The 21,899-nt window shown below is 49.7% G+C and overlaps 1 protein-coding gene across 2 annotated transcripts; it reads right to left on the bottom strand.

Annotated features, from left to right (window-relative positions):
* Positions 1 to 18,274: 18,274 nt before the first annotated feature.
* Positions 18,275 to 21,286, bottom strand: LOC121694382 (growth arrest and DNA damage-inducible protein GADD45 gamma-like). Of its 2 annotated transcripts, XM_042074532.1 has the most exons (4): positions 21,031 to 21,286; positions 20,820 to 20,921; positions 20,581 to 20,707; positions 18,275 to 18,476 (listed from the first exon to the last, which is right to left on the bottom strand). In XM_042074532.1, the coding sequence occupies exons 1-4, from the start codon at positions 21,078 to 21,080 to the stop codon at positions 18,363 to 18,365; spliced, it is 393 nt and encodes a 130-aa protein (XP_041930466.1). In that variant the 5' UTR covers positions 21,081 to 21,286; the 3' UTR covers positions 18,275 to 18,362. The 2 variants fall into 2 exon arrangements, with proteins under 2 accessions (XP_041930466.1, XP_041930465.1); XM_042074531.1 differs by lacking the exon at positions 18,275 to 18,476 and having other exon boundaries at positions 20,117 to 20,707.
* Between the last annotated feature and the right edge of the window lie 613 nt (positions 21,287 to 21,899).

The following is a 21,899-nucleotide window of genomic DNA, read 5'->3' as shown; positions in this document are numbered from 1 at the left end:
TCTGTGAAATTTTGGTTTCGGACCTCCAGGGCTACCCACACTCCCTTTAACGTGCCCCAACACAGTGCAACTATGCCTGGGTAAGCATTCGGCCCTTTCTGGGGGGTGTGGAAGTCAACCAGACTCGTAGGAGGTGTCAGAGAGTCCCTGGTAACATTCTGTGAAATTTTGGTTTCAGACCTCCAGGGCTACCCACACTCCCTTTAACATGTCCCAGCACAGTGCAACTATGCCTGGGTAAGCATTCGGCCCTTTCTGGGGTGTGTGGAAGTCAACCAGACTCGTAGGAAGTGACAGAAAGTACCAGGGAACATTCTCTGAAATTTTGGTTTCAGACCTCCAGGGCTACCCACACTCCCTTTAGCATGTCCCAGCACAGTGCAACTATTCCTGGGTAAGCATTCGGCCCTTTCTGGGGTGTGTGGAGGTCCACCAGACTCGTAGGAAGTGACAGAAAGTACCAGGGAACATTCTCTGAAATTTTGGTTTTTGACCTCCATGAGACCCCATTGACCCACACGTGTGGCCCAGCACAGTGCACCGTGGTCGGATACTCAACTGGCTCAGTCTGGGGTAGCCTGGATGTCTGAGAACTTCCATCCACTCTGACCATGTGTCTGATACTCCAAAAGGCCCAAAAAGAGTGCCAAAGTTCGGGGAAAACATACTGGATGCATTGCCTGGGACTTCAACTTTTTGCCAAAATTTTTCTAAGTCCACTTTTTTACCCTCTCCTCGATTTCGCGCCGATACCCGGCGCGGGGGGGTCAATAAGAGTACCTCCAGGCCAAGGGGAGCTCCTCAGAAGTGTCCCAAGCTCTCGGACACATTTTCTGGCCACCCCGGGTAGCCGTTTACGGAGCCTGCCACCTGCCCCGCGTATATAATTAAATAAGTCAGGACTTAGGTTTTGAGCGAGTTTTCACTTTTGGACTTAGGTTTTGAACGAAAACCCATGGTTAACCTAGCCTCCCATGGTATACCTGGCTACCCAGGGTGAACCTGGTTACTCTTGTGTCCCGCAGAGGGCGCCATTTCTCACATTTTATCCATTTTCATCATTTTCATCATTTTTATTCTATCTTTTTTTACATTTTGCCCATTTTTACACATTTTCATCCCAGCTTCCATGCACCTCTACAGGCATGATTTTTATGCATTTTGGTCGTTTTTGGACACTTTTCTGGGCAGCCTTTTCATCCATTTTGGGGCTTTTTGGGCCTTTTGTGCCTGTTTCTGGCCCTGATAGAGACACAGAGAGGAGGCTTTTTTCAACATTGGGAGCTTTTTTACACATTTTGGCCATTTTTCCCCCAGCTTGGGGGCACTTTCCTGGGCAGGAATTTTAAACACCTTGGCCAGTTTTGACTTCTCTCTGGCCAGCCCCCCCCCACTTTCTGACCACATTCTCCTGCGGGGGCCTTGTTTTTTCTACGGGGGCTACTGTTCCCAGCCATTTTCGGGGTGGCCGCGGCGAAGGGGGGGGGGGACTTTTTTGGGCATTTTTTGCATATTTTGGCCTCTTCTACGGCCCCCAGCTACTCACCTGTTGCACCCAGACAGGCAGGGACCCTAGTGGGCATTGACTTTGACCTCTGCGTGGGTTCAGCACCCGCCTTTTCCCACCAGAGGGCAGCGAGAGCTCAACTCCAATCTCAGGCTTTTTTAAACAGCTATTTTAACAGTTTTTGCCCTTTTTGACCCCCTGTCGGTATTTTTTCGACCCCAGCCTCCGGTGGGCCGCCCGGGCATGAATTTCAGACAGTTTGACCACTTTTAGCCTCTTCTGTTTGCAGCTATTTGCTCCATTTTCAGCGTTTTCAGCTCTCAGAGGGCTTTTTTTTTTAAAACTGGCTACCTGGAATAGAGAGGCTTGCCCTGCAGGGCTGGGAGAGGTCTGGGGATGAGTGCTTGTGCTCAGACGGGCTCGACTTGGGCCTAGGAGCAGGGAGAGACACACAGAGCTGTGCTAGACCCCCCCCAGCGCTCACAGCCACACACACGCACACACGCGCGCGCAGGAGATAGAGAGGGACGGAGAGAGGGGCCTGTTGCTCACACAGGCTCCAGCTGCTCACAGAGGCCCTAACTTGGGCCTAGATGCTTGGGGAGACACAGAGAGCTGTGCTAGACCCACTGCAGACCCCTCACACCCACACACACCCACCCACAGGCCCCAGCTGCTCACATAGGCTCCAACTTAGGCTGAGGCCTTGTGAGAGGCCTACTAGCTACTGCTGACCTCTGACTTGACCCCTGATGCTTGGATAGGCTTGGGGAAGAGTGCTTGTGCTCACATAGGCTGCAGCTACTCACAGAGGCCCCAACTTAGAGTGAGGCCTTGTCAGAGGCCTCCTAGCTACAGCCTGACCTCTGGTTTGACCCCTGATGCTTGGAGAGGCACAGAGAGGCTTGGGGAAGAGTGCTTGTGCTCACATAGGCTGCAGCTACTCACAGAGGCTCCAACTTGGGCTGAGGCCTTGTCAGGGGCCTACTAGCTACAGCTTGACCTCTGGTTTGACCCCTGATGCTAGGAGAGGCACAGAGAGGCCTAGGAGAGAGTGCATGTTCTCACACAGGCTGCAGCTGCTCACAGAGGCTCCAAAGACTCCTCTCTGCGCCCTGCGCGCGTGTCTGACCCTGAGAGCACACACACAGCACTGTGCAGCCAGAGAGGCCTGTTGAAGGCCCAGCACGGCTCACACACACTCTGGGAGCACACGCACACACTGGGAGCACACACACACACACACTGGGAGCACACACACTCCTCTCTCTCCCCTGCGCGCGCGCGCGTGTGTGTGACCCTGAGAGCACACACACACACACACCTCTGTGCAGCCAGACAGGCCTGTTGAACGCCCAGCACAGCCCACACACACACACACACACACCACTCTGCAGCAACACACAGCTCTATTAGGCCCAGCACAGCCCACACCCACACACACACACACACACACAGCACTCTGCAGCAACACACAGCTCTATTAGGCCCAGCACAGCCCACACACACACACACAGCACTGTGCAGCCAGAGAGGCCTGTGTTGAAGGCCCAGCACAGCCCCCCCCCACACACACACACACACACACACACACACACACACACAGCACTGTGCAGCCAGAGAGGCCTGTGTTGAAGGCCCAGCACAGCCACACACACACACACACACACACACACACACACACACACACACACAGCACTGTGCAGCCAGAGAGGCCTGTGTTGAAGGCCCAGCACAGCCCACACACACACACACACACAGCACTGTGCAGCCAGAGAGGCCTGTGTTGAAGGCCCAGCACAGCCCACACACACACACACACAAACCACTCTGCAGCAACACACAGCTCTATTAGGCTCAGCATAGCCCACACACACACTAGGAGCAGACACACAGCACTGTGCAGCCAGAGAGGCCTGTGTTGAAGGCCCAGCACAGCCCCCACACACACACACACACACACACAGCACTCTGCAGCAACACACAGCTCTATTAGGCTCAGCATAGCCCACACACACACTGGGAGCAGACACACAGCACTCTGCAGCCAGAGAGGCCTGTGTTGAAGGCCCAGCACAGCCCAGCACAGCCCACACACACACACACACACACACACACAGCCCACACACACACACACAGCTCTCTGCAGCAACACACAGCTCTATTAGGCCCAGCACAGCCCACACACACACACACACACATACACAGCAGTTGAAGGCCCAATGGAGCACACACACTCCTCTGTCACCCCAGTGTGTGTGTGTGTGTGTGTGTGTGTGTGTGTGTGTGTGTGTGACCCAAGGAGCACACACACACACACAGACACACACACACACACAGCCCACACACACACACACAGCACTCTGCAGCAACACACAGCTCTATTAGGCCCAGCACAGCCCACACACACACACACACACACACAGCAGTTGAAGGCCCAATGGAGCACACACACTCCTCTGTCACCCCAGTGTGTGTGTGTGTGTGTGTGTGTGTGTGTGACCCAAGGAGCACACACACACACACACACACACACTGGGGGCAGTCACACACTCCTCTCTCACCCCAGTGTGTGACCCAAGGAGCACACACACACACACTGGGAGCACACACACACACTCCTCTCCCACACACACAGACAGCAGTTGAAGGCCCAATGGAGCACCCACACTCCTCTCCCACCCCAGTCTGTGTGTGTGTGTGTGTGTGTGTGTGTGTGTGTGTGTGTGTGTGTGTGACACTGGGAGCACACACACACAAACACTGGGGGCACACACACTCCTCTCCCACCCCAGTGTGTGTGTGTGTGTGTGGGACCCTTAAGGCCCATAGCAGCAGGCACACACCTCTCCCACCCCAGTGTGTGTGTGTGTGTGTGTGACCCAAGGAGCACACACACAGCAGTTGAAGGCCCAATGGAGCACACACACTACCTGGGAGCACACACACACACACACACACACACCACCCTGCAGGCACACACACCTCTGTTAGGCCCAACACAGCTCACACACGCTTGTTAGGCCCAACACAGCTCACACACACCCTGCGAGCACACACACACCACTCTGCAGGCACACACACCTCTGTTAGGCCCAACACAGCACACACACACAGCCTGCAGGCACACACACACACACACACACCACTGTGCAGCCTGAGAGGCCTGTTGAAGGCCCAAGCCAGCACACACACACAGCCTGCAGGCGCACACACACACACACACACACCACTGTGCAGCCTGAGAGGCCTGTTGAAGGCCCAACACAGCTCACACACTACCTGGGAGCACACACACACACAAACTGGGAGCAGACACACTCTTCTCCCACCCCAGTGTGTGTGTGTGTGTGTGTGTGTGTGTGTGTGTGTGACCCAAGGGGCAAACACACACTGGGAGCAGACACACTCCTCTCCCACACCAGCGTGTGTGTGAGTGTGTGTGTGTGTGTGACCCTAGGAGCAAACACACACAGACTTACAGCACACACACTCCTGTCCCACCCCAGTGTGTGTGTGACCCAAGGAACAAGATATGTTCCAAAGATGGCATCTCTGAGACACCCACAAAAAAAACCACAATGGAAAAACTTTAAAAAATTTCACCTCTCCCAGTTCAGAGGTAGAGTTGTGGGTGGTAGCATCGAGCTAGGTGGCTGAAATTCAAGTCAGACCTTTTTCACATGGCCTACATGGAGGGTGCAAAGTTTCGTCTCTTTAGCTTTAACGCAAAGTGTCGAGTCTGCAAAAAAAACTTTTTTGACAATTTAACATTTAGTCATTTTTTCAATTTTTAGCCAAATAACACACTTATTCTGTTCCGATCAGTATGAAATCAGACTATGTTCAACAATTGGACATTTTAAATGAGCCGGGCCCAGTTTGGAGTCGGTGAATTATTCCCGGAAGGAGGTAAATTGTTTGAAACGTACAAAGTTTCCTTCCTCTGGTGCGGTAATGCTGTGTGCTAGTGGGACGGAATCAAGACGCACGGCACTGCCTTGAGGCCCCAAAGATATGTTCCAAAGATGGCATCTCTGAGACACCCACAAAAAAAACCACAATGGAAAAACTTTAAAAAATTTGACCTCTCCCAGTTCAGAGGTAGAGTTGTGGGTGGTAGCATCGAGCTAGGTGGCTGAAATTCAAGTCAGACCTTTTTCACATGGCCTACATGGAGAGTGCAAAGTTTCGTCTCTTTAGCTTTAACGCAAAGTGTCGAGTCTGCAAAAAATACTTTTTTGACAATTTAACATTTAGACCTTTTTCAATTTTTAGCCAAATAACACACTTATTCTGTTCCGATCAGTATGAAATCAGACTATGTTCAACAATTGGACATTTCAAATGAGCCGGGCCCAGTTTGGAGTCGGTGAATTATTCCCCGAAGGAGGTAAATTGTTTGAAACGTACAAAGTTTCCTCCCTCTGGTGCGGTAATGCTGTGTGCTAGTGGGACGGGATCAAGACGCACGGCACTGCCTTGAGGCCCCCAAGATATGTTCCAAAGATGGCATCTCTGAGACACCTATAAAAAAAACCACAATGGAAAAACTTTAAAAAATTTGACCTCTCCCAGTTCAGAGGTAGAGTTGTGGGTGGTAGCATCGAGCTAGGTGGCTGAAATTCAAGTCAGACCTTTTTCACATGGCCTACATGGAGGGTGCAAAGTTTCGTCTCTTTAGCTTTAACGCAAAGTGTCGAGTCTGCAAAAAATACTTTTTTGACAATTTAACATTTAGTCATTTTTTCAATTTTTAGCCAAATAACACACTTATTCTGTTCCGATCAGTATGAAATCAGACTATGTTCAACAATTGGACATTTTAAATGAGCCGGGCCCAGTTTGGAGCCGATGAATTATTCCCGGAAGGAGGTAAATTGTTTGAAACGTACAAAGTTTCCTTCCTCTGGTGCGGTAATGCTGTGTGCTAGTGGGACGGGATCAAGACGCACGGCACTGGGAACACACAAACACACACACACACACACACACACACACAGACACTGGGAGCACACACACACACGAACACACACACACACACACACACACACACACACACACACACACACAAAGGGAGCCCAAACACTCTCCCACCCCAGTGTGTGTGTGTGTGACACTGGGAGCACAGACACACACTCACACACTGGGAGCCCAAACACTCCTCTCCCACTCCAGTGTGTGTGACACTGGGAGCACACACACACACACACACACTGGGAGCAGACACACTCCACTGTGCAGCCAGAGAGGCCTGTTGAAGGCCCAGCACAGCCCACACACACATACACACACACACACACACTGGGAGAACACACACTCCTCTCTGCAGCCACACACAGCTCTGTTAGGCCCAACACAGCACACACACACCCTGGGAGCACACACACACACTCTAGGAGCACACACACACTCCTCTCTGTCCCCTGCGCGCGTGTGTGACCTTGAGAGCACACACACACACTCTGGGAGCACACACACACTCCTCTCTGTCCCCTGCGCGCGTGTGTGATCCTGAGAGCACACACACTCCTCTCTGTCCCCTGCGCGCGTGTGTGTGACCCTGAGAGCACACACACTGGGGGCACACACACTCCCCTCTCATTCCCCAGTGAGTGTGTGTGTGACCCTGAGAGCACACACACACATTGGGAGCAGACACACTCCTCTCCCACCCCAGTGTGTGTGTGTGTGTGTGACCCAGGGAGCACACACACACACACACACACACACACACACACACACACACACACACACACACACACACACACAGCAGTTGAAGGCCCAATGGAGCACACACACTCCTCTCCCACCCCAGTTTGTGTGTGTGTGTGTGTGTGTGTGTGTGTGTGTGACCCAAGGAGCACACACACACACACACTGGGAGCAGTCACACAGCACCCTGCAGGCTCACACACCTCTGTTAGGCCCAACACAGCTCACACACTACCTGGGAGCACACACACAGCACCCTGCAGGCACACACACCTCTGTTAGGCCCAAGACAGCACACACACACCCTGCAGGCACACACACACACACCACTGTGCAGCCTGAGAGGCCTGTTGAAGGCCCGACACAGCTCACACACTACCTGGGAGCACACACACACACACACTGCGAGCACACACACTCCTCTGTCACCCCAGCTTGTGTGTGTGTGACCCTAGGAGCACACAGACAGCAGTTTAAGGCCCATAGGAGCACACACACTCCTCTGTCACCCCAGTGTGTGTGTGTGTGTGTGTGTGTGTGTGTGTGTGAGAGACCCAAGGAGTCCACACACACACATTGGGAGCAGACACACACCTCTCTGCAGCCACAGACAGCAGTTGAAGGCCCAATGGAGCACATACTCCTCTCCCACCCCAGTGTGTGTGTGTGCTCCATGGGTCACACACACACACACACACACACTGGGAGCAGACACACTCTCCTCTCCCACCCCAGTGTGTGTGTGTGTGTGTGTGTGTGTGTGTTACCCAAGGAGCACACACACACACACGCACACACACACACACACCACTCTGCAGCAACACACAGCTCTATTAGGCCCAACACAGCACACACACCTCCTCTCTGTCCCCTGCGTGCGTGTGTGGGACCCTGAGAGCACACACACACACACACACACACTGGGAGAACACACACTCCTCTCTCTCCCCTGCACGCGTGTGTGTGACCCTTGGGAAGCACACACTCCTCTCTGCAGCCACACACACCTCTGTTAGGCCCAACACAGCACACAAACACCCTGGGAGCACACACACACACACTGGGAGCACTCACACTCCTCTCTTACCCCCGTGTGTGTGTGTGTGTGTGTGTGTGTGTGTGTGAGTGTGCTCCCAGTGTCACACACACACACCTGGAGCACACACACTCGTCTGTCACCCCAGCATCTCTGAGACACCCAAAAAAAAAAAACACATTGGAAAAACGTTAAAAATTTTGACCTCTCCCATTTCAGAGGTAGAGTTGTGGGTGGTAGCATTGAGCTAGGTGGCTGAAATTCAAGTCAGACCTTTTTCACATGGCCTACATGGAGAGTGCAAAGTTTCGTCTCTTTATCTTTAACGCAAAGTCTCGAGTCTGCAAAAAATACTTTTTTGACAATTTAACATTTAGTCATTTTTCAATTTTTAGCCAAATAACACACTTATTCTGTTCCGATCAGTATGAAATCAGACTATGTTCAACAATTGGACATTTTAAATGAGCCGGGCCCAGTTTGGAGTCGGTGAATTATTCCCCGAAGGAGGTAAATTGTTTGAAACGTACAAAGTTTCCTCCCTCTGGTGCGGTAATGCTGTGTGCTAGTGGGACGGGATCAAGACGCACGGCACTGCCTTGAGGCCCCCAAGATATGTTCCAAAGATGGCATCTCTGAGACACCTACAAAAAAAACCACAATGGAAAAACTTTAAAAAATTTGACCTCTCCCAGTTCAGAGGTAGAGTTGTGGGTGGTAGCATCGAGCTAGGTGGCTGAAATTCAAGTCAGACCTTTTTCACATGGCCTACATGGAGGGTGCAAAGTTTCGTCTCTTTAGCTTTAACGCAAAGTGTCGAGTCTGCAAAAAATACTTTTTTGACAATTTAACATTTAGACCTTTTTTCAATTTTTAGCCAAATAACACACTTATTCTGTTCCGATCAGTATGAAATCAGACTATGTTCAACAATTGGACATTTTAAATGAGCCGGGCCCAGTTTGGAGCCGATGAATTATTCCCGGAAGGAGGTAAATTGTTTGAAACGTACAAAGTTTCCTTCCTCTGGTGCGGTAATGCTGTGTGCTAGTGGGACGGGATCAAGACGCACGGCACTGGGAACACACAAACACACACACACACACACACACACACACAGACACTGGGAGCACACACACACACGAACACACACACACACACACACACACACACACACACACACACAAAGGGAGCCCAAACACTCTCCCACCCCAGTGTGTGTGTGTGTGACACTGGGAGCACAGACACACACTCACACACTGGGAGCCCAAACACTCCTCTCCCACTCCAGTGTGTGTGACACTGGGAGCACACACACACACACACACACTGGGAGCAGACACACTCCACTGTGCAGCCAGAGAGGCCTGTTGAAGGCCCAGCACAGCCCACACACACATACACACACACACACACACTGGGAGAACACACACTCCTCTCTGCAGCCACACACAGCTCTGTTAGGCCCAACACAGCACACACACACCCTGGGAGCACACACACACACTCTAGGAGCACACACACACTCCTCTCTGTCCCCTGCGCGCGTGTGTGACCTTGAGAGCACACACACACACTCTGGGAGCACACACACACTCCTCTCTGTCCCCTGCGCGCGTGTGTGATCCTGAGAGCACACACACTCCTCTCTGTCCCCTGCGCGCGTGTGTGTGACCCTGAGAGCACACACACTGGGGGCACACACACTCCCCTCTCATTCCCCAGTGAGTGTGTGTGTGACCCTGAGAGCACACACACACATTGGGAGCAGACACACTCCTCTCCCACCCCAGTGTGTGTGTGTGTGTGTGACCCAGGGAGCACACACACACACACACACACACACACACACACACACACACACACACACACACACAGCAGTTGAAGGCCCAATGGAGCACACACACTCCTCTCCCACCCCAGTTTGTGTGTGTGTGTGTGTGTGTGTGTGTGTGTGTGACCCAAGGAGCACACACACACACACACTGGGAGCAGTCACACAGCACCCTGCAGGCTCACACACCTCTGTTAGGCCCAACACAGCTCACACACTACCTGGGAGCACACACACAGCACCCTGCAGGCACACACACCTCTGTTAGGCCCAAGACAGCACACACACACCCTGCAGGCACACACACACACACCACTGTGCAGCCTGAGAGGCCTGTTGAAGGCCCGACACAGCTCACACACTACCTGGGAGCACACACACACACACACTGCGAGCACACACACTCCTCTGTCACCCCAGCTTGTGTGTGTGTGACCCTAGGAGCACACAGACAGCAGTTTAAGGCCCATAGGAGCACACACACTCCTCTGTCACCCCAGTGTGTGTGTGTGTGTGTGTGTGTGTGTGTGTGTGAGAGACCCAAGGAGTCCACACACACACATTGGGAGCAGACACACACCTCTCTGCAGCCACAGACAGCAGTTGAAGGCCCAATGGAGCACATACTCCTCTCCCACCCCAGTGTGTGTGTGTGCTCCATGGGTCACACACACACACACACACACACTGGGAGCAGACACACTCTCCTCTCCCACCCCAGTGTGTGTGTGTGTGTGTGTGTTACCCAAGGAGCACACACACACACACGCACACACACACACACACCACTCTGCAGCAACACACAGCTCTATTAGGCCCAACACAGCACACACACCTCCTCTCTGTCCCCTGCGTGCGTGTGTGGGACCCTGAGAGCACACACACACACACACACACACTGGGAGAACACACACTCCTCTCTCTCCCCTGCACGCGTGTGTGTGACCCTTGGGAAGCACACACTCCTCTCTGCAGCCACACACACCTCTGTTAGGCCCAACACAGCACACAAACACCCTGGGAGCACACACACACACACTGGGAGCACTCACACTCCTCTCTTACCCCCGTGTGTGTGTGTGTGTGTGTGTGTGTGAGTGTGCTCCCAGTGTCACACACACACACCTGGAGCACACACACTCGTCTGTCACCCCAGCATCTCTGAGACACCCAAAAAAAAAAAACACATTGGAAAAACGTTAAAAATTTTGACCTCTCCCATTTCAGAGGTAGAGTTGTGGGTGGTAGCATTGAGCTAGGTGGCTGAAATTCAAGTCAGACCTTTTTCACATGGCCTACATGGAGAGTGCAAAGTTTCGTCTCTTTATCTTTAACGCAAAGTCTCGAGTCTGCAAAAAATACTTTTTTGACAATTTAACATTTAGTCATTTTTCAATTTTTAGCCAAATAACACACTTATTCTGTTCCGATCAGTATGAAATCAGACTATGTTCAACAATTGGACATTTTAAATGAGCCGGGCCCAGTTTGGAGTCGGTGAATTATTCCCCGAAGGAGGTAAATTGTTTGAAACGTACAAAGTTTCCTCCCTCTGGTGCGGTAATGCTGTGTGCTAGTGGGACGGGATCAAGACGCACGGCACTGCCTTGAGGCCCCCAAGATATGTTCCAAAGATGGCATCTCTGAGACACCTACAAAAAAAACCACAATGGAAAAACTTTAAAAAATTTGACCTCTCCCAGTTCAGAGGTAGAGTTGTGGGTGGTAGCATCGAGCTAGGTGGCTGAAATTCAAGTCAGACCTTTTTCACATGGCCTACATGGAGAGTGCAAAGTTCCGTCTCTTTAGCTTTAACGCAAAGTGTCGAGTCTGCAAAAAATACTTTTTTGACAATTTAACATTTAGACCTTTTTCAATTTTTAGCCAAATAACACACTTATTCTGTTCCGATCAGTATGAAATCAGACTATGTTCAACAATTGGACATTTCAAATGAGCCGGGCCCAGTTTGGAGTCGGTGAATTATTCCCCGAAGGAGGTAAATTGTTTGAAACGTACAAAGTTTCCTCCCTCTGGTGCGGTAATGCTGTGTGCTAGTGGGACGGGATCAAGACGCACGGCACTGCCTTGAGGCCCCCAAGATATGTTCCAAAGATGGCATCTCTGAGACACCTACAAAAAAAACCACAATGGAAAAACTTTAAAAAATTTGACCTCTCCCAGTTCAGAGGTAGAGTTGTGGGTGGTAGCATCGAGCTAGGTGGCTGAAATTCAAGTCAGACCTTTTTCACATGGCCTACATGGAGGGTGCAAAGTTTCGTCTCTTTAGCTTTAACGCAAAGTGTCGAGTCTGCAAAAAATACTTTTTTGACAATTTAACATTTAGTCATTTTTTCAATTTTTAGCCAAATAACACACCTATTCTGTTCCGATCAGTATGAAATCAGACTATGTTCAACAATTGGACATTTTAAATGAGCCGGGCCCAGTTTGGAGTCGGTGAATTATTCCCGGAAGGAGGTAAATTGTTTGAAACGTACAAAGTTTCCTTCCTCTGGTGCGGTAATGCTGTGTGCTAGTGGGACGGAATCAAGACGCACGGCACTGGGAGCACACACACACACAAACACACACACACACACACACACAGACACTGGGAGCACACACACACACAAACACACACACACACACACACAGACACTGGGAGCACACACACACACAAACACACACACACACACACACACACACACACACACACACACACACACACACACACACACACACACACACGCAGGGAGCCCAAACACTCTCCCACCCCAGTGTGTGTGTGTGTGACACTGGGAGCACAGACTCACACTCACACACTGGGAGCCCAAACACTCCTCTCCCACTCCAGTGTGTGTGACACTGGGAGCACACACACACTGGGAGCAGACACAGCTCACACACTACCTGGGAGCACACACACAGCACCCTGCAGGCACACACACCTCTGTTAGGCCCAACACAGCTCACACACACCCTGCGAGCACACACACACCACCCTGCAGGCACACACACCTCTGTTAGGCCCAAGACAGCACACACACACCCTGCAGGCACACACACACACACCACTGTGCAGCCTGAGAGGCCTGTTGAAGGCCCGACACAGCTCACACACTACCTGGGAGCACACACACACACACACTGCGAGCACACACACTCCTCTGTCACCCCAGCTTGTGTGTGTGTGACCCTAGGAGCACACAGACAGCAGTTTAAGGCCCATAGGAGCACACACACTCCTCTGTCACCCCAGTGTGTGTGTGTGTGTGTGTGTGTGTGTGTGTGTGTGTGTGTGTGTGTGAGAGACCCAAGGAGTCCACACACACACATTGGGAGCAGACACACACCTCTCTGCAGCCACAGACAGCAGTTGAAGGCCCAATGGAGCACATACACTCCTCTCCCACCCCAGTGTGTGTGTGTGCTCCATGGGTCACACACACACACACACACACACACACACACACACACACACACACACACACACACACACACACACACTGGGAGCAGACACACTCTCCTTTCCCACCCCAGTGTGTGTGTGTGTGTGTGTGTGTGTGTGTGTGTGTGTGTGTGTGTTACCCAAGGAGCACACACACACACACACACACACACACACACACACACACACACACCACTCTGCAGCAACACACAGCTCTATTAGGCCCAACACAGCACACACACCTCCTCTCTGTCCCCTGCGTGCGTGTGTGGGACCCTGAGAGCACACACACACACACACACACTGGGAGCACACACACTCCTCTCTCTCCCCTGCACGCGTGTGTGTGACCCTTGGGAAGCACACACTCCTCTCTGCAGCCACACACACCTCTGTTAGGCCCAACACAGCACACAAACACCCTGGGAGCACACACACACACACACACACTGGGAGCACTCACACTCCTCTCTTACCCCCGTGTGTGTGTGTGTGTGACACTGGGAGCACACTCACACACACCTGGAGCACACACACTCGTCTGTCACCCCAGCATCTCTGAGACACCCAAAAAAAAAAAAACACATTGGAAAAATGTTTGACCTCTCCCAGTTCAGAGGTAGAGTTGTGGGTGTTAGCATCGAGCTAGGTGGCTGAAATTCAAGTCAGACCTTTTTCACATGGCCTACATGGAGAGTGCAAAGTTTCGTCTCTTTAGCTTTAATGCAAAATACTTTTTTGACAATTTAACATTTAGTCATTTTTCAATTTTTAGCCAAATAACACACTTATTCTGTTCCGATCAGTATGAAATCAGACTATGTTCAACAATTGGACATTTTAAATGAGCCGGGCCCAGTTTGGAGTCGGTGAATTATTCCCCGAAGGAGGTAAATTGTTTGAAACGTACAAAGTTTCCTCCCTCTGGTGCGGTAATGCTGTGTGCTAGTGGGACGGGATCAAGACGCACGGCACTGCCTTGAGGCCCCAAAGATATGTTCCAAAGATGGCATCTCTGAGACACCCACAAAAAAAACCACAATGGAAAAACTTTAAAAAATTTGACCTCTCCCAGTTCAGAGGTAGAGTTGTGGGTGGTAGCATCGAGCTAGGTGGCTGAAATTCAAGTCAGACCTTTTTCACATGGCCTACATGGAGGGTGCAAAGTTTCGTCTCTTTAGCTTTAACGCAAAGTGTCGAGTCTGCAAAAAAAACTTTTTTGACAATTTAACATTTAGTCATTTTTTCAATTTTTAGCCAAATAACACACTTATTCTGTTCCGATCAGTATGAAATCAGACTATGTTCAACAATTGGACATTTTAAATGAGCCGGGCCCAGTTTGGAGTCGGTGAATTATTCCCGGAAGGAGGTAAATTGTTTGAAACGTACAAAGTTTCCTTCCTCTGGTGCGGTAATGCTGTGTGCTAGTGGGACGGAATCAAGACGCACGGCACTGGGAGCACACACACACACAAACACACACACACACACACACAGACACTGGGAGCACACACACACACAAACACACACACACACACACACACACACACACACACACACACACACGCAGGGAGCCCAAACACTCTCCCACCCCAGTGTGTGTGTGTGTGACACTGGGAGCACAGACTCACACTCACACACTGGGAGCCCAAACACTCCTCTCCCACTCCAGTGTGTGTGACACTGGGAGCACACACACACATACACACACACTGGGAGCAGACACACTCCACTGTGCAGCCAGTGAGGCCTGTTGAAGGCCCAGCATAGCCCACACTCACACACACAAACACACACACTGGGAGAACACACACTCCTCTCTGCAGCCACACACAGCTCTGTTAGGCCCAACACAGCACACACACACCCTGGGAGCACACACACACACTCTGGGAACACACACACACTCCTCTCTGTCCCCTGCGCGCGTGTGTGACCCTGAGAGCACACACACACACTCTGGGAGCACACACACACTTCTCTCTGTCCCCTGCGCGCGTGTGTGATCCTGAGAGCACACACACTCCTCTCTGTCCCCTGCGCGCGTGTGTGTGACCCTGAGAGCACACACACTGGGGGCACACACACTCCCCTCTCATTCCCCAGTGAGTGTGTGTGTGACCCTGAGAGCACACACACACATTGGGAGCAGACACACTCCTCTCCCACCCCAGTGTGTGTGTGTGTGTGACCCAAGGAGCACACACACACACACACATACACACACACACACACACACACACACACACACACAGCAGTTGAAGGCCCAATGGAGCACACACACTCCTCTCCCACCCCAGTGTGTGTGTGTGTGTGTGTGTGTGTGTGTGTGACCCAAGGAGCACACACACACACACACACACACACACACACACTGGGAGCAGTCACACAGCACCCTGCAGGCACACACACCTCTGTTAGGCCCAACACAGCTCACACACACACTGGGAGCAGTCACACAGCACCCTGCAGGCACACACACCTCTGTTAGGCCCAACACAGCTCACACACTACCTGGGAGCACACACACAGCACCCTGCAGGCACACACACCTCTGTTAGGCCCAACACAGCTCACACACACCCTGCGAGCACACACACACCACCCTGCAGGCACACACACCTCTGTTAGGCCCAAGACAGCACACACACACCCTGCAGGCACACACACACACACCACTGTGCAGCCTGAGAGGCCTGTTGAAGGCCCGACACAGCTCACACACTACCTGGGAGCACACACACTGCGAGCACACACACTCCTCTGTCACCCCAGCTTGTGTGTGTGTGACCCTAGGAGCACACAGACAGCAGTTTAAGGCCCATAGGAGCACACACACTCCTCTGTCACCCCAGTGTGTGTGTGTGTGTGTGTGTGTGTGTGTGAGAGACCCAAGGAGTCCACACACACACATTGGGATCAGACACACACCTCTCTGCAGCCACAGACAGCAGTTGAAGGCCCAATGGAGCACATACACTCCTCTCCCACCCCAGTGTGTGTGTGTGCTCCATGGGTCACACACACACACACACACACACACTGGGAGCAGACACACTCTCCTCTCCCACCCCAGTGTGTGTGTGTGTGTATTTGTGTGACACTGGGAGCACACTCACACACACACACACTGGGAGCACACACACTCGTCTGTTACCCCAGCATCTCTGAGACACCCAAAAAAAAAAACACATTGGAAAACAAAAATTTGACCTCTCCCAGTTCAGAGGTAGAGTTGTGGACTAAAAAATACTTTTTTGACAATTTAACATTTAGTCATTTTTTAATTTTTAGCCAAATAACACACTTATTCTGTTCAGTATGAAATCAGACTATGTTGAACAATTGGACATTACAAATAAAGTGGGCTCAATTTGGAGTCGGCGAATTATTCCCAGAAGGAGGTAAATTGTTTGAAACGTACAAGGTTTCTTCCCTCTGGTGCTGTAAAGAGATGAAACTTTGCACTCTCCATGTAGTATTTTTTAATTAAATGGAGCTGGTCTGAATAAATATTTAAAAACCGCACTCAGAACAATCAAAAAGCAATCAAAAACAACGGGAATGTTGTGTGGCGGTTCAGTGCAATGACAGGAGAATGTTTCAGTTGGTTGGTTCCCTTAACAAACTAACCTTTAGAGAACCATAAACTAACATTCCCGAACATTCCCTAACCGTTCTGTGTTAGTGAGGGAATTGTTGCTAATGTGTGCTAGTGGTGTAGAATAATAGACAGTCAGGTGCACATGAGAACACTATTCATATGATAACTGCTGCCATACACTCTGGAATGTTGATGGCTGGCCCAGGAACAGGTGCTAATGTGTGCCAGCTGTGCCAGTGGTGTAGAATAATACTGTAGAATAAGAGAAAGCCATAATGCTGTACAATGAGAGAGATCCTGGTGAACTAAACCTTAACAGAATGTCAAATGATTTGTAAGAAATTAAAGACACAAGGGTACCAGTATTAGTAGAACTCAATTTTATTACAACTGTATTACAGTATTCAACACGGATCAAGATCGGATCAGTTCAGGCAACCTCTCCGAATGACTCTTTCCTGCCAGGGAACAAGTCCTTGCTGTGTCTGAAAGAATGTCTTGAGGTCCTCTCTCACTGCACTTGCAGCACGGGATGCACGTGCTGTAGACACTCTGGCTACAGTTCTCATGTTAGTGTCATCTGCAACAACCCTCCTTCATTCACCTGGCTGAACTTCACCTGATGTGATGTGGTATCTACGAAGGTTGTTGGGATGTATCTGCATGCTAGAGTGTGCACAGCATCTTAATGAAGAGCAACACATGCCTTCACTTGGCCCAGCCATCAACATTCCAGAGTGTATGGCAGCGGTTATCATATTTGTGTCTGGCTATACAGACTATGCCCATAATATGCCTATCTTAATAACTTAATAAATATCTGTTTTTATAACTTAATGCCGCTTTGAGCATTATGTCACGCTAGTTTTCCATGTAATTTCACTTGTCTTCGACCACAACAGCAGACAACACTTACATAAAACCAAGGTTTATTAACAAATATATGAACAATAACATAACACTTACAAATAAGACAAGATAAAAATAAGGTAGGCCCTAACAACAAGACACAATAAAAAATGAGATACTGCTTAACTATTACGATAATAAGATTACCTTTAACGATAAGATAAAAAAAATACATGCTAAAAGAAAGTAAGACTAAAAAAAAGATTAGCCTTAGCAATAAGGTGCATTAAAATGTGCATCATTCAAGCATCTTTCACAGGTGCTTCTGTGCGTGATCTAGGGTCATCTGAAGCAGTTTCTGCTTCAGCTGGTCACGCACCTGTGGATCCACAGAAAGGACTTTGAAAATACCCCCGTAGGAGACGCTGCATGCTGGTTCGCAAGCTGCAAACACCTTTCATGGTTCTCAAATTCAAACTGTGATGGAAGAAAAGATAGATTTGATTTTGGAAGCATGGTGTGAAGGCCTTTCTACACACACTCACACAGTATCACAGAGCTATCAACCAGAATAATAGGAGGGCCATTAACCAAAACAAAGCATGTGGCCCAGTGGGCAATTGTACATGAGCAGTGACATCAGCTCTGAGCAGTACATGAGCAGTTACAATCAATGACCTATTCACATATGACAGAGAGATGTGGGGAGATGTGGAGCAATACACTGAGATAAATGCATGTAGGAATGTCTCTAATTACTAATAGGTAAGACACCTGTGAGTTTTTCTCTGTCATTTTGGTCTGAGTTGGTACATTTTCCCGTTATTTTGGTCATTAACTAATTAATGTGATGTCCTCATGAAAACATGAATCCCGTTTCGTCATTTCGGTGAAGGAGCACAAGACGGCAACACAGCAAGTGGCCTCATTTGCCCTGTCGGAGGAGGAGGAGTGCGTAAGTTAACCCCTTGGTTAACCCCTTGGTTAACTACTGCTTTGGCCTTTGCTTTCAAACAGAGCAAAGCTATTCTGTTGCCTCCTCTGATGTTCTGCCTACACAGCTGACCCATTCCATTTCCTTTGAGAACTGGTCAGAACAGAACATGTTACAGCAGAATGTAATCTCAATTCCCTTTTGTCCTCTGCCAACAGTGGTTTGATATGTACTACACACTGCTGCGGCCAACATACCTGAGAACCACCAGGAAACGCAAGAGGGATGATAAGGATGTGATGAATGGGGAAGAAAGATTCTTCATTTCCACCTCAGGGATACCCATCCACAAAGCCTCCAATGACGTGGCCCGGTTGCACCGAAAGTACAACCTCAAGCCAGTAACCAGCCAAGGTAGCATGCAGAGCCGTTGACACGGAAGCCAAGGGCCTGGGTGATGTTGAAAAGGCAAATGTGGCCGACTACCTGAAACCATACCAGCGCAACAGCAGAAGCGCACTATCTGGGGAAGATGCCAGCCCTGAACATTCTGGGGAGGATACCAGCTGTGAGTCTGCTGGGGAAGGTACCAGCCGTAGTACCCAAAGCACTGCATATAAGAAAAAGCTGTGATTGCCACCCTGGAAAGCAGACTCCAGGCAGATCCATCCAGTATACAAAGAACCAGGACAATGCCAACATCAGGCCAAAACATTGCACCATTGGAGTGGATGGAGAGGAACAAAATGTGACTCTTTTCCTCACAACCAGGACTATTTCACAAGATGAAGAAGTCCTGCTTGCCAAAGCATTCAAAACATCTCTTGGAGAAAGAGGAGGAGGGCTCCCGTAGGCTGTCGGGCCTTCAGGCATTCCGTTTCTCGTCCCAGACTCGGTGAAGTGTAACTGAATTGTCTTGGCCAGCCCGTAAGCCACCCATCTTCACATCCAAAGACAATAAACTGGGTATATCTTCTCTCTGCCTCTCTGACAAGAAGCCTGCAAGACATCACAACCCTGAAGGCATCCATCATCACATGCAAATAAACAAGGCAAGTATTGATATTGTTTGACATTATGATATCAGGAGTCAGGTGTTCTCTCTATTTGGATTTGTTTAAAAAACATGTCCTGCTGCCTACAACCTCCCTGATCTGAATCTCCAATCATCTGTCTCTCATGGCTGAGCAACATGTAACCAGCATCCAGCCAGAGCAGGTCATGATATTCTTTGACAATATTAACATGCCATTGTTCTGTGTATTATGCCTGATATCAGGACTCTCCTCTCTGAGAGCCTACCACACAGACTTAACACTTGTCTTATTTCTACCAGATTCAAACACTGTCATTCATTTGTATTGCTTACTCTAACATCATGTGTCTTTTTTATTTTGTCTCTTCCACAAGACCTGTTGCCTACACACAATGTGATCTGCATCTCCAATCAAGAATTAGCATGACCTAAACACGAACTTAACCTTCAAATAGCTGGAGCATAAATAGCTGCAGCATAAATGGCATGGTAGGTTAAACAGGAACTGAAGTGGTGCCAAAGTTTACTGTGACAAGAATACAGTGAGCGTCTTTAGGTTCCTCCGACTCGTCAGTGGCAACAATACAGGCAAGGCGCTCGATGTCATTCACCCTCACGATGTTGATGTGGTTGGCAAAGCAAAAAGCCTGGATGAGGGTGAAGTGAATCTGGAGGGCAATGTCGCATTCGTACTCCTCGTCAGTCGCTAACACGCAGTATGCAACATTGTCTGGATCACTGTTGAATGACAATGACACTTGGTTAGAAACTGATTCAAATAACCATGTCATGTAACTATATAGCAAATATATTTATCAGGTTCCAGGAAGATATTAGCTGCTTTACTTACACATTCATGACTTTTGCTGATTCGTATACCTCTACTGTCAAGCAATCTTGTTTCTTCGCCGAAACGAGTAGCTCTTCCAAAGCAGTACCGATGACCTGCATTCTGTGGAAAAGAGAATAACGAGTTAAATCACTATTGTAAGCAATTGCGCTGTAGGCTAAATGCATACATTATTGTGCTGCACTATGATGCCTCTAAACAAGTGCCTTACCTGTCAGTTGTTTCAGAGTTATCTTGTCCGTGAACTTCCTCAAGAGTCATTGATATAGGCTAGTATAGTATCCACAAAGGTTTAGGTCCTAGCTCATTCACTGTGTGCGCTCTGGGCTCTGGGCTGAAGATAGAGTGAAGTCAGCGCTTCAATACCGGGTTAGGGCTGTTTCTCAGGCAGATCCGGGGTCACAAAACAAGAGTGCGCCAGAAGCGCGAGCAAACAGGTTCCAGGTGTGAGCTTTGCAGACGATCTGACAAAGGAGAGCTGAAAGACAGGGCTTTAAATACTGGGAGAGGTTAGTGGGTAATGCAGCGCAGCTGGCAGAGTAATTAGAGCAGAGCAGAGCAGGGACAGGTGGAGCTAGTTAGGCTGAGTAGAGAGAGTGGTGAGCAGAGTGGAAGATAATGGAAACCAATTAAGGTGGTAACCCGGTGGAGTGAGAGGGCTCATGACAGCTACATGCATTTGGTTTGTTTCTGCCATTTATTAATAATGATGTATACAGTTTGTTAACTACTTACTATTTACCTGAGCATTCAGTATTGTGCAATATAGCATACAGAAGGTGAGGGTGAATAGCTCAGCTGTGTAATAGACACTCTGAATAAGGTATGCTGTTTGCATCAATGTACAGTTAGAAGTGGATGGTATTCGTACCCTGGTGTTTATAGTACTGAATGCTATTTACACCCTTGTGCATGAACTAGCTAATTGTTGCAATCAAAACTTCCGTTTGAGAACCGATTTCTTGTTCAATTTGCGCGCCTTCTCTCCAGAGACGTTGGTACAACAGCACACTCACTCTGCCAAAACGCATCACACAGGAATCAAACCCGGGTCTCCCAGGTGCCAGCCCTTACCTGTGA

This window comes from Alosa sapidissima, chromosome 20 (genome assembly GCF_018492685.1).
Source record: "Alosa sapidissima isolate fAloSap1 chromosome 20, fAloSap1.pri, whole genome shotgun sequence".
NCBI classification, from domain to species: Eukaryota; Metazoa; Chordata; class Actinopteri; order Clupeiformes; family Clupeidae; genus Alosa; species Alosa sapidissima.
The sequence above is the reverse complement of the archived record's forward strand: the minus strand, read 5'-3'. Positions and strand labels throughout refer to the sequence as shown.

Coding starts and splice junctions, on each gene's coding strand:
- LOC121694382 (XM_042074531.1), bottom strand. CDS start 21,080: ATGACTCTTGAGGAAGTTCACGGACAAGATAACTCTGAAACAACTGAC. Junction 20,922..21,030: donor AACTCTGAAACAACTGACAG/GTAAGGCACTTG, acceptor TCTTTTCCACAG/AATGCAGGTCATCGGTACTG. Junction 20,708..20,819: donor TCAGCAAAAGTCATGAATGT/GTAAGTAAAGCA, acceptor GTCATTCAACAG/TGATCCAGACAATGTTGCAT.